This window comes from Triticum aestivum, chromosome 3D (genome assembly GCF_018294505.1).
Source record: "Triticum aestivum cultivar Chinese Spring chromosome 3D, IWGSC CS RefSeq v2.1, whole genome shotgun sequence".
Lineage (NCBI taxonomy): Eukaryota > Viridiplantae > Streptophyta > Magnoliopsida > Poales > Poaceae > Triticum > Triticum aestivum.
The window spans coordinates 388,754,928-388,770,780 of record NC_057802.1 but is presented as its reverse complement, the minus strand read 5'-3'; the positions used below and the strand labels follow the sequence as shown (position 1 = coordinate 388,770,780).

At 47.3% G+C, this 15,853-nt stretch overlaps 1 protein-coding gene across 1 annotated transcript; it reads left to right on the top strand.

Annotated features, from left to right (window-relative positions):
• Positions 1-218: 218 nt before the first annotated feature.
• Positions 219-2,025, top strand: LOC123074715 (phloretin 2'-O-glucosyltransferase-like). Its single transcript, XM_044497483.1, has one exon. It carries the CDS (start codon positions 463-465, stop codon positions 1,882-1,884), a length of 1,422 nt encoding a protein of 473 aa, XP_044353418.1. The 5' UTR covers positions 219-462; the 3' UTR covers positions 1,885-2,025.
• The last annotated feature ends 13,828 nt before the right edge of the window (positions 2,026-15,853 follow it).

Below are 15,853 nucleotides of genomic sequence, written 5' to 3'. Positions count from 1 at the left end.
CACGAAATAAGATCTTTCCCTTTGATGGGATTTGGTTCTTTAATGAGAGAGAAAATAAACCAATGGGATGGGATCGCGCGGCGATTAAAAATCAAAGAAATAAAACTGTGGAGGCGAAACTCTCAAGTCTCCTTCAGGCAAGTCCTCTAAAACCATTGCCGACATTAATAGTTAACCAAAAACATATCAATCTACCATCACGACCGCAGACTCCTTTACTTTTTTAAAATAAGTAAATATAAATATGCTAACTTTACAGCTGAAACCATTGCCAGCATTACTGGTTGCATGCGAAACCAAACTAAATCAAACAACGTATCAATCTACCATGACCGCAGACTCAAATATGCTGGTAGTCGCAGGCGGCTACGAAACATCGCCCGTATATATAACACACCCGATCGATTGCCAGCTTCTCTCCTTCAGAGTTCAGAACACTGCCACTGAAACACAGAAGCAAATATGCAGAGCACCGTCGTGCTTTACACATGGATGGTCAGGGGCCACCTCCATCCCATGACACAGTTCGCCCACCATCTCACCGCACATGGCGTTCCTGTCACCGTCGCCGTCGCCGACGTCCCGTCTACAGGCAAGTCCTCTGAGACCATTGCCGGCCTCGCCGCATCCTATCCTTCCGTCTCCTTCCACCTACTACCGCCGTCAGCGACCCGTTCCGCCCAGACGGCTGACCCCGATGCCGATCCATTCATCGCCCTTGTCGCTGACCTCCGCGCCACCAACTCCGCCCTCCTCGCCTTCCTGAGGTCCCTCCCGTCCGTCAAGGCTCTAGTCACCGACTTCTTCTGCGCCTACGGGTTTGATGCCGCCGCAGAGCTCGGCGTCCCGGCCTACCTTTTCTTCACCTCCGCTGCGTCGGTCCTTGCTGCCTACCTGCACATCAACGTCATGCGCTCCACTGTCTCCTTCCGGGACATGGGGCGCTCCCTGCTGCACTTCCCCGGAGTCCACCCAATTCCGGCGTCCGACTTGCCGGAAGTGCTGCTCGACCGCGGCGACAGCCAGTACAAGACAATCCTTAGCCTTATGGAGCAGGTGCCAAGATCTAAGGGCATTCTGTCGAACACGTTCAAGTGGCTGGAGCCCCGCGCCGTCAAGGCGATAAAAGACGGGACTCCCCGTCCCGGCGAGTCAGTACCGAAACTGTTCTGCGTCGGTCCATTGGTCGGCGAGGAGCGGGGAAGCACCGTGAAGCACGAATGCCTGAGATGGCTAGACAAGCAGCCAGCGCGGAGCGTGGTATTCCTCTGCTTCGGGAGCGCGAGCTCGGTGCCCGCAGAGCAGTTAAAGGAGATCGCCGTGGGACTGGAGAAGAGCGGGCACGCCTTCTTATGGGCCGTGCGAGCACCCGTTGCGCCGGACGCCGACGCAACGAAGCGGTTCGAGGGACGGGCCGAGGCGGCGGTGGAGCCGCTGCTGCCGGAGGGATTCTTGGACAGGACGAGGGGACGCGGGATGGTGGTTTCTTCCTGGGCGCCGCAAGTGGAGGTGCTCCGGCACCCGGCGACCGGCGCGTTCGTGACGCACTGCGGATGGAACTCGACGCTTGAGGCTGTTGTCGCCGGGGTGCCGATGCTGTGCTGGCCCATGTACGCGGAGCAGGGGATGAACAAGGTGTTGGTGGTGGAGGACATGAAGCTTGGGGTGGCCATGGACGGCTACGACGAGGCGACCGTGAAATCTAGGGAGGTAGAGGCGAAAGTGAGGCTGGTCATGGAGTCCGAGCATGGGAAGCAGATCAGGGAGAGGATGGCGATAGCGAAAGTGATTGCAGCCGATGCGCTGGAGACCGGTGGGTCCTCAGCGGCAGCATTTGTTGACTTCCTGGATGATCTCAAGATTTCCATGCTAGATGTTATTTAACCTTTAGTGTTCGCCTTGTTCAGCTTGGTGGAATTTGTTTTCTAAATGTTTAAAAACATCCGGCTGATTACAGCGCGGTGTAAACCTCCTCCAATGCGCGCCACGCCTCCAGTACAGAGCCACCACCGCTTTTGCTTTTCACTTAGAGCATGGGTAATAATATGCTCCCTTCGTGTTAAAATAGACTCGACTCAACTTTGTACTAACTTAATTTTAAGTATAAAGTTAATATAAAATTGAGTCATCTATTTTGAAATGGAGAGTAGAAAAGTGTTAAAAACATCCGACTGATTTCTGAAGAAATCAACCACGTGGCTCAAGCGCCATGCGTCCATTAGGCCATGCACCATCTATCACACCCTTCCTTGTCTTCTTTCTTAGAATCACTTTCTCCCTTATCTTCAACCGGTCACGGAGAGCCACTCGTTCTCTTCACTTCTTTGTCTCCTACCTCTGCTTCTCTCATATCCCGTTGTTTTTCTCTCGCCTCTCCCTTGCAGGCTGGCCGACAACTATTGGAGCCGCCACTCGCCGCACCCTGTTGCTGCAAGGAAGCCACCATCGCACCGCTACTGCTGCAAGTTTCTTCTCTCACTTCCTCTCGCTTCTCTCCTCTGCAGCCTCAAACACACCGACGCATCATCATCTTAACGCATGCTCATGATGCTCCAAATCGGCGGCCGGCTCTGCAACCGCAAGGGTTATTCGTCGGCGGTATGGCATGACTGGCCGAGGATTCCACAAGCTCAATGAAGCCCTGCTCACCCTGCTTCCCAAGAAGCCGGACGCGTCTACACTCTCCCACTATAGACTCTCGTGGCCAAGCTCTTCGCAAAAGTCATCTCTCTCCGCTTGGCGCCTCGGATGGGACAGATCGTCTCCGTCAACCAAAGTGCTTTCATCGCCGGGCGCAGCGTGCACGACAACTTTCTTCCAGTCCAGCAAACGACGCGCTTATTGCACAACCTCAAGGCCCCAGAATCATGCTCAAGCTGGACATTGCCAAGGCGTTCGACACAGTCTCTTGGCCCTTCCTCCTCCATGCCCTCCGTCACCTCGACTTTGGGCGACGCTGGTGTGAGTGGATTTGCATCCTCGTCTCCACGGCGTCCACGCGAGTCCTCATCAATGGGAACCTTGGCCCGCCGGTTGATCACGCGTGTGGCCTTCGACAGGGTGATCCTGTCTCCCCCTCCTCTTCGCCATTGTGATCGACACTCTCAACTCCCTGCTGCAGCACGCGCTCAGTGCTGGCATGCTGCATCAACTTACCGCTCGACACGCGGCCCCAAGCATCTCGCTCTTTGCCGACGACGTCATGATATTCTGCCATCTGACCACTAGCGAGCTCGCCACCACTCGGGAGCTGCTCCGGATCTTTGGAGGCCTCCGGGCTCCACACCAACTTCATGAAGTGCTCTGCCACACCGATCCTGTGTGATGACGAGGCAACCACGGTCGTGGCCTCCACGCTGGCTTGTGCGATCACCTCGTTTCCCATCGTCTACCTGGGCCTCCCCTATCCATTCGCAAAACGCTCGCCTCTGCCTTGCTCCCTCTGGTGGATAAACTCGTGCAGAATCTTGCAACTTGGAAGGCGACACTCCTACCCCGCGGCGAGCGGCTGGCCCTGGTACGGCACGTGCTCTCCGCCATGCCATGCATATACTCATGGCCATTGCCATCACCCCGACGATTCTCAGGAAGATCACGCGTGTTATCCGCGACTTCCTTTGGCATGGCAGAAAGGACGCCAAGACGGGCAGCTGCTTGGTTAGTTGACCACGCGTCTGCCGCCCCCTCGAGCTTGGCGGCCTTGGTGTGCGTGACCTGCACCGCACCGAAATCTAACTCCGTTGCCTTTAGCTTTGGCTTAAGGCCACTTACCCCTCCCGCCCATGGCACCACCTACAGCTCCCTAGTGATGATGTCACTGCCCAGTTCTTCCGTGCCTCCACTGCCTGGCAGCTAGGTGATGGAACGACCTGTTTCTTCTGGACCAACCACTGGCTCGAAGGCCCATCGGTCGCCGAGCTCGCCCCCTCCCTCTTCCGGTTCGTGCCACGTTGCCGGCGCCGCCGCACGACGGTGTGCGAGGGCCTCACGTTGCGTACCTGGATTGGCGACATTCATGGCACCCTCGGGCCGCAAGAGGTGATCGAGTACGTCGGCTTATGGCACAAGCTGCATGGTGCTACCCTCACCTTCAAGCCGGAGCGCATCATATGGCGCTGGACCTCGAATGGTGTCTGAAAGTGCAACTATCCCTGGGTGGTTTTGGTAATTCCTAACAACATATAGCTCATTGAACTAATGCTCTATCAAGATGATCATTTCAGAAAGTTCAGTGATTGGCATGGCAGGGACTAGGAATGTGGACCCCTCAAAATGCTAAGGACACATGTTGGCAAAAAACTCAAGACTCTACATTTTCATTTTAGTGATGCAAGATCACATTGAGTCCATAGGAAAAGCCAATACTATTAAAAGGGGATGAGGTGACCACGGCGCTCCCACCTCCCACCAACTCTCTAAGGCGCTCCCACCTCCCACCATGGCGCTGACCTCCTCCCCGGCGATCTCCCTCCTCATCCACTAATCTGTGGATCTCATCTGGTGATCCTTTTCGGCGTCTCCTCTGGATCAAGGCAATACCCATCTTCTATGGGTTCTTCTGGTGGATCTACCCTTGGCTTGGATTTCTCCAAGGGTAGGGTTTTTTCTGATGAGGTTTTCAAATCAACTGGTCACACGGTTCATCCATTGGGGCGAAGAAGGCCATTTATTTTGGTTGTTTCTTTTAGCCGTCATGCCTTCCGTTTATCGGAGGATTCTGTGGTGGCGGCCTTAGAAGCTGCAATTGGGGGCTCGGCAATTGATCTTCATGTGGATCACATCAAGGATAAGGTTTATTCTTTCCAAGTTTCTTGCAAGAAAGTTGGTTTCATTATTATGGATCTTCGTTCTTTTGCTTGTGATCTGTTCAAATGCTACTTTCATCTATGGGGTAATGGGGGGCCAAATTGGATTCGAGAGCTCAAGATCTGGAGGAAAGAGTGTGATGCAGAATGGATTCTAGTTAGTCCAACAAAGCGTCGATCATCTTTAGGTCTTTTGGCCATGCATAAACCTCCTGTTAGATCCTCTCTAAAGTCAACTTGCTCTATGAGGCAGAAACTCTCCTTTGCCACTTTTGAGCGTTACTCTGCTTGCAAAGGTTATAGATACCCTGCGACGCAAAATTGCATTGATACGATCACGGGTGGAGGGTATGATCTCCCTGCTCATGAGCGTGTTGTCATTCGGCAGTTCCCTCCACATGACTTGCTTTGGACGGTGGCTCGACCACCTATTGTGTTTGGTACGGTAACCCCATTGCCGGAGTTGAGCCGGCCGACGATCCTTGCTCCGGTGTGTGATCCGGTTTCTGTGGAACGGACGACCATGCATGCTGAGGATCCAGCGCCGCGGATCGCGGAGGCGGGATTGGCTCCTATTCAAATTGGTAATTTGCATCCTGGCCCATTGCCAATGGAAGCCCACCAGTCTGTCGGCCCATGCCAAGCTGCTATTGGGCCTGCCAACTCTGCTAGTCTAAGCCCAATGACCAGTTTCCAGGATATCCCTTCCTCGCAAGAGGCTGCGTGTCAGTTTGAAGCCATGGTCGATGACTGGTGGACCGCATTGTTACATGTATTGTTTGCTCTCAGAGGGACCACCTGTCATCTTCTTGTGGAATGCGAGAGGTCTGTGCGGCTTGCTCTCGTCCGGGTCACTCTAGGCGAGACTGTAATGATTTCGCGCGCTCCAATGGATTGGTTTGGAGGCCAATTTCCCTGCAACAAAATACGTTATTCATGGAATCCTCTGCTTGTCATGGGAAGGGAGACGGAGTTATTGGGATAGACCGTCCAGTCCCATCGCCGCCGCCCCCATTGCATCGCAACCACAATCCCTCCCCTTTGCCCAAAGAAAACCCCAAGCAAGCTTCATCGTCGTCCATGGAAAACTACGAGCTCAATCCTCAGTGCTTCGTGCCAGCTGGTCATCACATCATCGACAGCGGCGATCATCGTCTTCCCCACACCTTCTTCATGCCTGCAGCACGCCCACCACGCCGCCATGAGGATTACATGGTGGCTGAAGTGATGCCTGCCCCGGAGGGGCCTCTCGGTCCGGTGCGCGAGGAGGTGGTTCAGTTTATGCAAAATCAAGGAATTTTGGTTCGCTCTGCTCAGCCGTGGTTTCATTGGGTTGGTCAGTTCCAAGTTAGAGATCAGTCAGTCAGATACACCTTGATCCATCATGCTCCTTTTCCCCTTGGCAATGACTGATTTGTTAGATTCATGAAACATGATGAGGGGGAAGACTTCAAGGGGACTCATGGTTTTCGTAAGGCTGGTTAATGTTCATTGGTATTCCCCTAGATTACCGCACTCCAGAATTCATCTCTCAAGCTGTATGCACCTTTGGAAAGGTTATCTCTTGGGACAGTGAAGATCCTTACCTTGTCAGAACATTGGTTGAAGCAAGTTTTCCCGATACGCCTTTAGTTTCGCGTATGTGGTTTTTGGAGATTATGCTGAGTGGGGTGGCGCTCAAGTTTCATGGACTGCTGCATGTTATGTTTTGGGAGCGGACTTTGCAGATCAAATGCCAAACGATGAGGACCCAATGCCTTTGGATGGGAATCCTCATCCGCTACCTGGAAATCTCATTCTTGATAATCTGCCTTTTGTGCTGCCTCCCTACCCAATGCTGGGATGGAACGATGCCCCTGTTGTGGATCCTCCTCCGCCTGTCAATGAGGTGGCCCAAGGTTTGGGCAATGCTCTGTGGGGCGATGATGCAGAGGGGGAACAGCCCCCGTAGCCCGCAGCTCCAGAACAGGATCAGATCTCGATTGTAATTGACGAGCCGGAAGGATCAGTTTCAGTAGAGCAGCATGTTCAGGATGTTAATTTACAGCAGCATGAAGATCAACCTCTGCAGCCTGATCAAGAACTTCAGCTGGTGCAGCAACCTATGGAGAACCCATTGGCAATTGTGCCCTATCAACCACCTGTCATTCAGCACCATGAGATCTTCATTGGTATGGCACGCATCGTGGCAGGGCCACCTCTTCCCCCGGAAATGATTTGGAAGAGGTCTTTCCAGAATTTGATGTTCGATTTTTCTGTCAAAGAAGTGCCAAGGTCCATTTTCTTCAAGCCAATGATCTCAATCATATACTCCAAGTGTTCCTGGTCTATTGCTTTTGATGAGTCTAAGAAGATGTCCTTGTTGGTTGCTGCTTTGCCTAGCTCTGTTCCTGCTCGTACGGTGATGGCCAGACGCCCAGTAGCCAGAGCTCTGTTTTGATGATCTGCCTGTTGTTTCTGACTCTGCTTCTGAAGAAGCCCTTCCTGCTGACTCTAGTGATGTCTCCTCCACATCGGTGGTTTTTTCTGTGGAGAAAATAGTCAAGGAGAAAAAGCAGAGAGGAAGGAAGAAGGTACATGCACCCATCGTGGATACGTCACTCAGGCGTTGCACCAGAAGCGCGGCAAAGCTGGATGGCTTCAAACATGTGGTTGTTGAGCAGCTCTCTCTCTCTTCAGCCCACGAAGAAGTGTCCTCACTCCAAGACCATGGACGACAAGGCCCAGCCCACTTCTGCAGAGGCTCCTCGCCAAGACAAGCAAGATGATGCTCCTCCACACACTCCGATTCACGTCTTGCATGTGGTCGGAGCAGAGCTAGAGATTGATCCCTCCCTTCTATCGACGGACAAGCTTATGGCTGATCCAAAGGAGGACTCTACTTCTTCCATGGGTTAAATGATTATGTTAGCTAGCTTGTTTTGGCTTGGCGAGCCAGTTAAATTTGATACTTTTATTATCGCGTTGGGTCTGGTTATGGTTGCTGCAGACTGCGTTCGTGAACTCTGTTATATTTTGGGATGTATGGCATTGTATGCTGTGCTACTTTTGGTTTATTCTACTTCGGTTGCTAATGAATCGTGTGACAACGCATAGTTGGAAAATCCTTTGTTGGAATGTCAGAGGTCTAAACTCTGAAGCTAGACAGCGTTCTGCCAGAGAAAAGGTGACTGAAAGTCAATGTGCTGTGGTTTGTCTCCAGGGAACAAAGCTCTCCATTTGCACTCGTGCCATTATAAAAAGCATCTGTCCTTCTGGTTTTGATCAATTTGTTGAATCTCCCTCGAGGGGTGCTTCAGTTGGTCTTTTAACTGCATGGCGATCGGACACGTTTCAGGGTACTTTGGTGGAAGTAAAACCATATGCTATTATCATACACTTCACCTCAGTGCATAACAATGAACAGTGGTTTCTGGTGAATATTTATGGTCCTTGTCAGGGTCAAATGAGAGATGATTTTGTTATCTAGCTTTATAATTTAAAGATTGAGCCGGAGCAGAAATGGATTTTAATGGGGGATTTCAATTTCATTAGATCACTTGATAATAGAAATCTCCCGGGTGGCGATGTGAATGACATGTTCATTTTCAATGAAATCATAGGTCACCTGTGTCTTCTGGGCAGGAAATTTACTTGGTCAAACATGCAAGACACGCCTCTTCTAGAGCAACTTGACTGGGTTTTTACCTCTGCTAGTTGGATCAACATTTATCCTATGTCCCAAGTGACTCCTCTTGCAAAAACAGTGTCTGATCATGTGCCTTGTCTGATTTCTATAAGCATTTCCATACCAAAGGCTCGTATTTTCAGGTTTGAGAACTATTGGATTCATCAACCAGGTTTTATGGATTGTGTGCAAGAGGTTTGGGAGAGGCCCTCCAACAAGTCACATATTTCAGCTATTATTGTGGATAAACTAAAGGCCTTGGGTTTTTCTCTAAAGAAGTGGCAGAAAGGTTTGTCTCCTCTCAAGAAGCTGATTGAAAATTGCAACTGGGTGATTCTTTGGTTGGATAATCTTGAGGACATGAGACCTCTATCCAGGCCTGAGGCCAACTTCAGGAGAATTACAAAACTCCACCATGAACACCTTTTACACCTGCAGTATCTTTATTGGAGAAAGAGATGTACCATCAGATATATCAAAGTGGGAGAAGAAAATTCCAAGTTTTTCTAGGCCATGGCTACAGAGAGATATAGAAGGAATTCTATTGCTAGTTTGTTGTTCTTTGATGGCTCTGTGACATCAGATCATGAGGAAATGGCCAAGGCTTTCTTAAATACTTTTAAAGCAAGAATGGGTACAGTTTTGCCAATAACTCTGGAGCGAGATATTCTGGAAGTGCTAACAAAACCCTTTGAGGTCAAAGAAATTGAACATGTAATTAAGGAAATGCCCATTGATAAAGCTCTTGGACCTGATGGATTCAATGGCCTCTTCCTAAAGAAGTGTTGGCCCATCATTTCTGCTGATTTCATCAGACTGGTATATGAGTTCCATGCTGGATCTGCACATTTGGAGAATCTCAATGATGCTTTCATTACATTGATCCCAAAAAAGCAGAATCCTGAGACTGTGGGTGATTTTAGACCAATATCTCTCACTAGTGTTGGTCTTAAATTCCTCACAAAGCTGGCTGCAAACAGATTTCAGGAGGAGATCACCAAATGTGTGCATAAAAATCAATATGGTTTTATCAAATCTGGAACAATACATGACTGCCTAGCTTGGACTTTTGAGTATATCCATCAATGCAACCAGTCTAAAAAGCCCATTCTCCTTCTAAAGCTGGATTTTGAAAAGGCTCTTGATTCCATTCAGCATGAGTCTATTCTAAAAATCCTGTTGGCAAAAGGGTTTGATAATACATGGATTACATGGATCAAGCAGTTGTTATCTTCTGGAACTTCTTCAGTACTGCTTAATGGTGTACCTGGCAATCATTTTAAATTCAAGTGTGGGGTTAAGCAAGGAGACCCTATTTCTCCTTTACTGTTTGTAATTGCTGCAGATCTTTTGCAGACATTGATAAATGATAGGTTGCATCAGGGATTTTTAAGTTTGCCACTGCTCACCCATGACCCTGATTTCCTAGTGGTTCAGTATGCTGATGACACATTGCTCTTCATAAATGCTCAAAGGTCTCAGTTGGAGACCCTCAAATCAGTGCTCTGCTCATTCTCAAAGGCAACTGGTCTACAAGTCAAGTTTCATAAATCTCCAATGTATCCTATTAATGTGAATGATGCAGATGCTACTTGTCTTGCTGCTCTTTTTGGATGTCAGTTAGGCTCAATGCCTTCACATATTTGGGGTTTCCAGTGGGGTCTACTAGGCCTAAAATTATTGACCTTTTACCTCCGGTAGATTGCATGGAGAGAAGGCTCACATCTAGCTCTTGGTTTTTGCCTCAAGGGAGCAGACTACAAATGGTTAACTCAGTTATTTCTTCCCTGCCTATCTACTTCCTTTGCAGCCTGCCAATCCCTCAGGGCATTCTGAAGCAGTTGGAAAGAATTTAGAGACAGTGTTTATGGAGAAAGTATGGTCAGGAGAAGGGCCATTCCCTGGCTGCCTGGGCCCTTGTTTGTAGACCTAAATCCAAGGGAGGTTTGGGAATCCTAAACCTGGGTTTACAAAATGATGCACTGATCCTAAAGCATCTCAATAAATTCTACGACAGGGAGGATGTGCCATGGGTGCACCTGGTTTGGGACTCTTATTATTACCAAAGAGTTCCCCATGACACAACACTTTGTGGTTCTTTCTGGTGGAGAGATATCTGCAAGATAATGGATAAGTTTAGGGTTGTTACCTCTGTCACTGTTCACAGAGGAGACACTGTGCTGTTTTGGTCAGATCATTGGCAGATTGGAAATACTTGCACCCCTCTTCAGGAAAGATTTCCCAAGCTCTATTCCTTTTGTCTCCACAAAAATCTTTCTGTCATGAAATTTTTTCAAACTAACAATTTTCAAGAGCTGTTTTATTTACCTCTGTCTGAACTAGCTTTCCAAGAGTTTCATCAACTTTCTTCTTTGATGGAATCTTGTCAGTTGGACAACAGTTGCCCTGATGCTTGGGTTTGGAGGCATGGTAAGCAGGCAAACTATTCTTCTAAAAAGTTTCATGACTTTGTGTATCAGCCGGTTATGGCAAATCCCATTTTGAAGTGGGTCTGGAAGAGCTGCTGTACCATGTCGATCAAAATGTTTGCCTGGCTGGTCATAATGGACAGAGTTAACACCAAAGATATGATCCAACGTAGACACTGGAGGATTAATGATGGGCCTGAGTGTGTACTTTGTCCAACTGGGACACTGGAGGACAGAAACCACCTCTTTTTCCAATGCAATTGTATGTGTGTGGAACTATTTGCAGATTGTTTGGAAGGATTCTAATGACATGGTTGAAATTGCTATGCATGCGAGAAAGGATTTCAATAAACCTTTCTTTGCAGAAGTGGTCTTTCTTGCTTGGTGGAATGTTTGGAAAGTCAGGAATGACAGGGCATTCAGGCATATCAGGCCTTCTTTTAGGGCATGGAGAAATGGTTTCATACATGATGTTACACTCCTCTCCCACCGGATCAAAAAAAGATATAGTGATGCCCTGCTTAGATGGATTGATTTCCTACCTCCTTGAGGAGGACTCTTGTATTTTTAGTTTTGTACTCTTTTTTAGGTATAGCCCCGCCCTCTCCCTTTTGTATAGTTTTCTTTAGTTTACTTTCTTTATTTTCTTCTCCTCACATTGAGGATCTTTGTATTTGTGCTCTTCTCTTTATTAATAAAATGTTGTGGGGTGTAAGCCCTTCAGTCTTCATGGTCAAAAAAAGGAGATGAGGTGTTCCTTAATGGCTTGATTGCTCAAAATGCTTAGTGATATGCTCCAAAACCCCTCAACCACTTTATCATATCCACATATGTCCCAAACCAAAAGTCAAACTCGGCCCCACCGATTTGATCTATCCGGCGCCACCGAGTTCATTTGACATAGCCATAGCCAGAAACCCTAATCAGTTTGGTCTCACCGATAGGGATCTCGGCCTCACCAAGATGGGATTGCAAACTCTCTATTTCCCTTCATAACGTTTTGGTCTAACCGAGTTCGCAATGCAAACTCTGTGTTTCCTTTTCGTAACGTTTCGGTCTCACCGAAATGAGCGATCGGTCCCACCGAATTTGCCTGACCAACTCTCTGTTTGCCTATTACAGAAATCGGTCTCACCTAGTTTATGTGATCGGTCTGACCAACATTACGTTATGCCCTAACCCTAATGAAGTCGGTCCCACCGAGTTGACATGTCGGTCCCACCGAAAATCCTAACGTTCACATTTTGAACTAAATCGGTTAGACCGAGTTTCATGATTCGGTCCCACCGAGTTTGGTAAATTGTGTGTAACGGTTAGATTTTCTGTGGAGGCTATATATACCCCTCCACCCGCCCTCCATTCGGGGAGAGAGCCATCAGAACGTGCCTACACTTCTACCATTCATTTTCTAAGATAGAACCACCTACTCATGTGTTGAGACCAAGATATTCCAATCCAACCACAAGAATCTTGATCTCTAGCCTTCCCCAAGTTGCTTTCCACTCAAATCATCTTTGCACCAAATCCAAATCTGTGTGAGAGAGTTGAGTGTTGGGGAGACTATCATTTGAAGAACAAGAGCAAGGAGTTCATCATCAACACACCATCTATTACCTTTTGGAGAGTGGTGTCTCCTAGATTGGTTAGGTGTCACTTGGGAGCCTCCGTCAAGATTGTGGAGTTGAACCAAGGAGTTTGTAAGGGCAAGGAGATCGCCTACTTCGTGAAGATCTACCCAATTGAGGCAAGTCCTTCGTGGGCGATGGCCATGGTGGGATATACAAGGTTGCTTCTTCATGGACCGTTCGTGGGTGGAGCCCTCCGTGGACTCGCGCAACCGTCACCCTTCGTGGGTTGAAGTCTCCATCAACGTGGGTGTACAATAGCACCACCTATCGGAACCACGCGAAAAATCTCCGTGCCTACATTGCGTTTGCTCCCTCCAAACTCCTCCTTTTACCTTCATATGCAATGATTTACATTCCGCTGCTATACTCTTAGATTTGCATGTGTAGGTTGATTGCTTGACTTGTGTTAAGTTGCTAAAATCTGCCAAGACTTAAAATTGGGAAAAGACTAGATTTTTATTTGGTCAAGTAGTCTAATCACCCCCCTCTAGACATACTTTTGATCCTACAAGTGGTATCAGAGATTTGGTCTCCATTTCCTTGATTTCCATAGCTTTGGTGATCATAGCCTTGGTTTCACAACCTGGGAGAGTATGGCGTCTAGCGAGGGAAATTACCACTGTAGAGGTCCTTACTTTGATGGTACTAATTTTGCTAGTTGGAAGCATAAGATGAAAATGCATATTCTTGGACATGACGCGCCATTTGGGCTATTGTGTGTATTGGCTTGCAAGGTGAATTGTTTGATGGGAGAGAATCGAATCGTGAAGCTACCGCGGGAAGAGTTGAAGATGCTACAATACAATGCTCAAGCTTGTGATATGCTCTTCAACGGATTGTTCCTCGAAGAATTCAACAAAATCAGTCGTCTTGAGAATGCAAAGGAAATTTGGGATACTTTGATTGATATGCACGAAGGTACCGACTCCATCAAGGAATCCAAATTGGATGTGCTTCAAAGTCAGCTTGACAAGTTCAAAATGAAGGATGGTGAAGGTGTCGCTGAAATGTACTCTAGGCTTGCTCTCATCACAAATGAGATTGCGGGCTTAGGAAGTGAAGAGATGACCGACAGATTCATCATCAAGAAGATCCTAAGAGCCTTGGATGGAAAATATGATACCGTGTGCACATTGATCCAAATGCAATTACAAAGATCTCAAGTCAACGGAAGTCATTGGAAGAATTGTTGCTCATGAGATGTCACTCAAGGATAAAGACGAGCTTCACAATAAGTCTAGTGGTGCTTACAAAGCCTCATGTGATGCTCCTACATCATCAAGTGAGAAACAAGCCTTCAATGAGGAATTGAGCCTAATGGTGAAGAATTTCAACAAGTTCTACAAGAGTAGAAGCAACGAAAGAAGTTCCAAGTCAAGGTCCTACAATGACAAAAGATCTTCTAGTCGTGAGCGTAATTGCTACAATTGTGGAAGACCCGGACACTACTCAAATGAGTGTACGGCTCCCTACAAAAGAAGAGAATACTCACCTAAAAGGAGAAGTAGAAGAGAAGAATCACCTCCAAGAGAGAGAAGGAGTAGAGATGATCATTATGAACGAAGAACCTCTCGCAGAAGCAAGGATTCGGAAAGGAAGGACAAGTCATCAAGGAGCTACACAAAACGAAGACATCAAGCTCACGTTGGTGAATGGGTATCCGGCTTCGACTCAGACCATCACTCTGAGAAAATTTATCACTCCGACTCCGAATATACTTAAGATGAAGGTGTTGCCGGTTAGCACTTGTGTCGACCAACTCCTATGACATATTTGACTCACCAAATGAAGGAATTGGAAGATGCTTCATGGCTAAAGGCCCAAAGGTATCACACCCCGAGTATGTTGATTTCAATAGTGATGAAGATGATTTGCTAGGTGATGATGATTTACTTGTTGGCAACTCTAGTGATGAAAACTATGATGAACTTGCTATTAATCATGCTAATCAAGATAAAACGAATGACAATGATAAGAAGGAGATTGAGCGTCTAACTAAAGAACTAAACACTCTTAAGTTAGCTCATGAAACTACCTTGGAAGATCATCGAGAGCATTTGAAGACTCATGAGAAGCTACGCTTTGAAAAGCTCATCCTCGAGCAAGAGCATGGGTTCTTAAAAGAAATCAATGATGATCTTCATAAGAAAAGTTCTGCTTACATTGCCAAGCATTTACTCTTGTCTACTTACATGCCACAAGTAAAATCTAGCAACAAGAGTAAGAAAGATTCTTCTTCTAGTAGTAACAATGATCATGTTAAATCCAATATTGTTGCTTCTAGTAGTTCTCTTGATTCCACTAATGATTCTCTTAGCCAAGTTACACTTGAGCAAGAAAATAGCTTATTGAAGGGAATTATAGAGAAAGGTGTTTACAAGAGCCTTGCCGGAAGTAAGCAATTTGAGGAAATTGTACGCAAGCAAGGAAGGCACTGGAAGAATCAAGGTGTTGGTTTTGAACGAAAGTTCAATGCCAATGGAGTTGAATGGGAAGAAGATCAATACCCCAAGACGAAGCTTGTTCCTCAACAAGAGAAGTATGATCCTACTTCTTTCAAGGGGACACAAGATCAAGATGATCTTCCACCACAAGACCACAAGCAAAAAGGTAAGGACAAGCTTCAAGAGGAGATACATGCATTTGAAGAAGCTCCCAAGGCCTTGGTCAAGTGGGTTCCCAAGACTACATCAAGTTCTACTTCATCGAGTACGACTACAACTCCAAGGATTCCCATCAAGTTGATGTGGATCCCGAAGAAGAAGAACTAGAGAGTTCTTGAGGGTGACTCTGCCAAAATACTTCACTCATATCATTTTGGCGAGAACAAGTGCAAACAACTTCCACATCTTGCACTAGTTCAAGGAGTCACAAACCCTCTTGTTGGTAAGACAAGGGACAAGGTAACCTAACGCTTCCATGGACATCATCTTGTGTGAACTTCACTCTATGTTTATGGATATCCTTGTTTGTTTCTTGTGGGACTAACCCATGTAGTTATTGAAAGTGCAACTCACTCCAATGGATTGCTCCAAATGATCTACATCAACATTGAGCATCCACATCTTCAACATCTACATGAAGTCATCACCGACAAAACCCAAGGTTAGTTCATCCCTCTTAGGGGGGATATCACATCTAGGGGGAACTTTACTCTATGTATTGAGCTAAGCAACTCTAATGGTGTGAACACAACAATGCTTTATGTAAAAGTGGTAGCCCCACTCGTGCTTAAACGATGAGTATGACCTATGATCAAATGTTCTCATTTGACTCCGAAGTCAATATACTCATATATAGATGACCTAGTCATCGCCAATTGCT

What these genes read in the sequence shown, in the direction of transcription:
- LOC123074715 (XM_044497483.1), top strand. Translation starts at nt 463, where the DNA reads ATGCAGAGCACCGTCGTGCTTTACACATGGATGGTCAGGGGCCACCTC.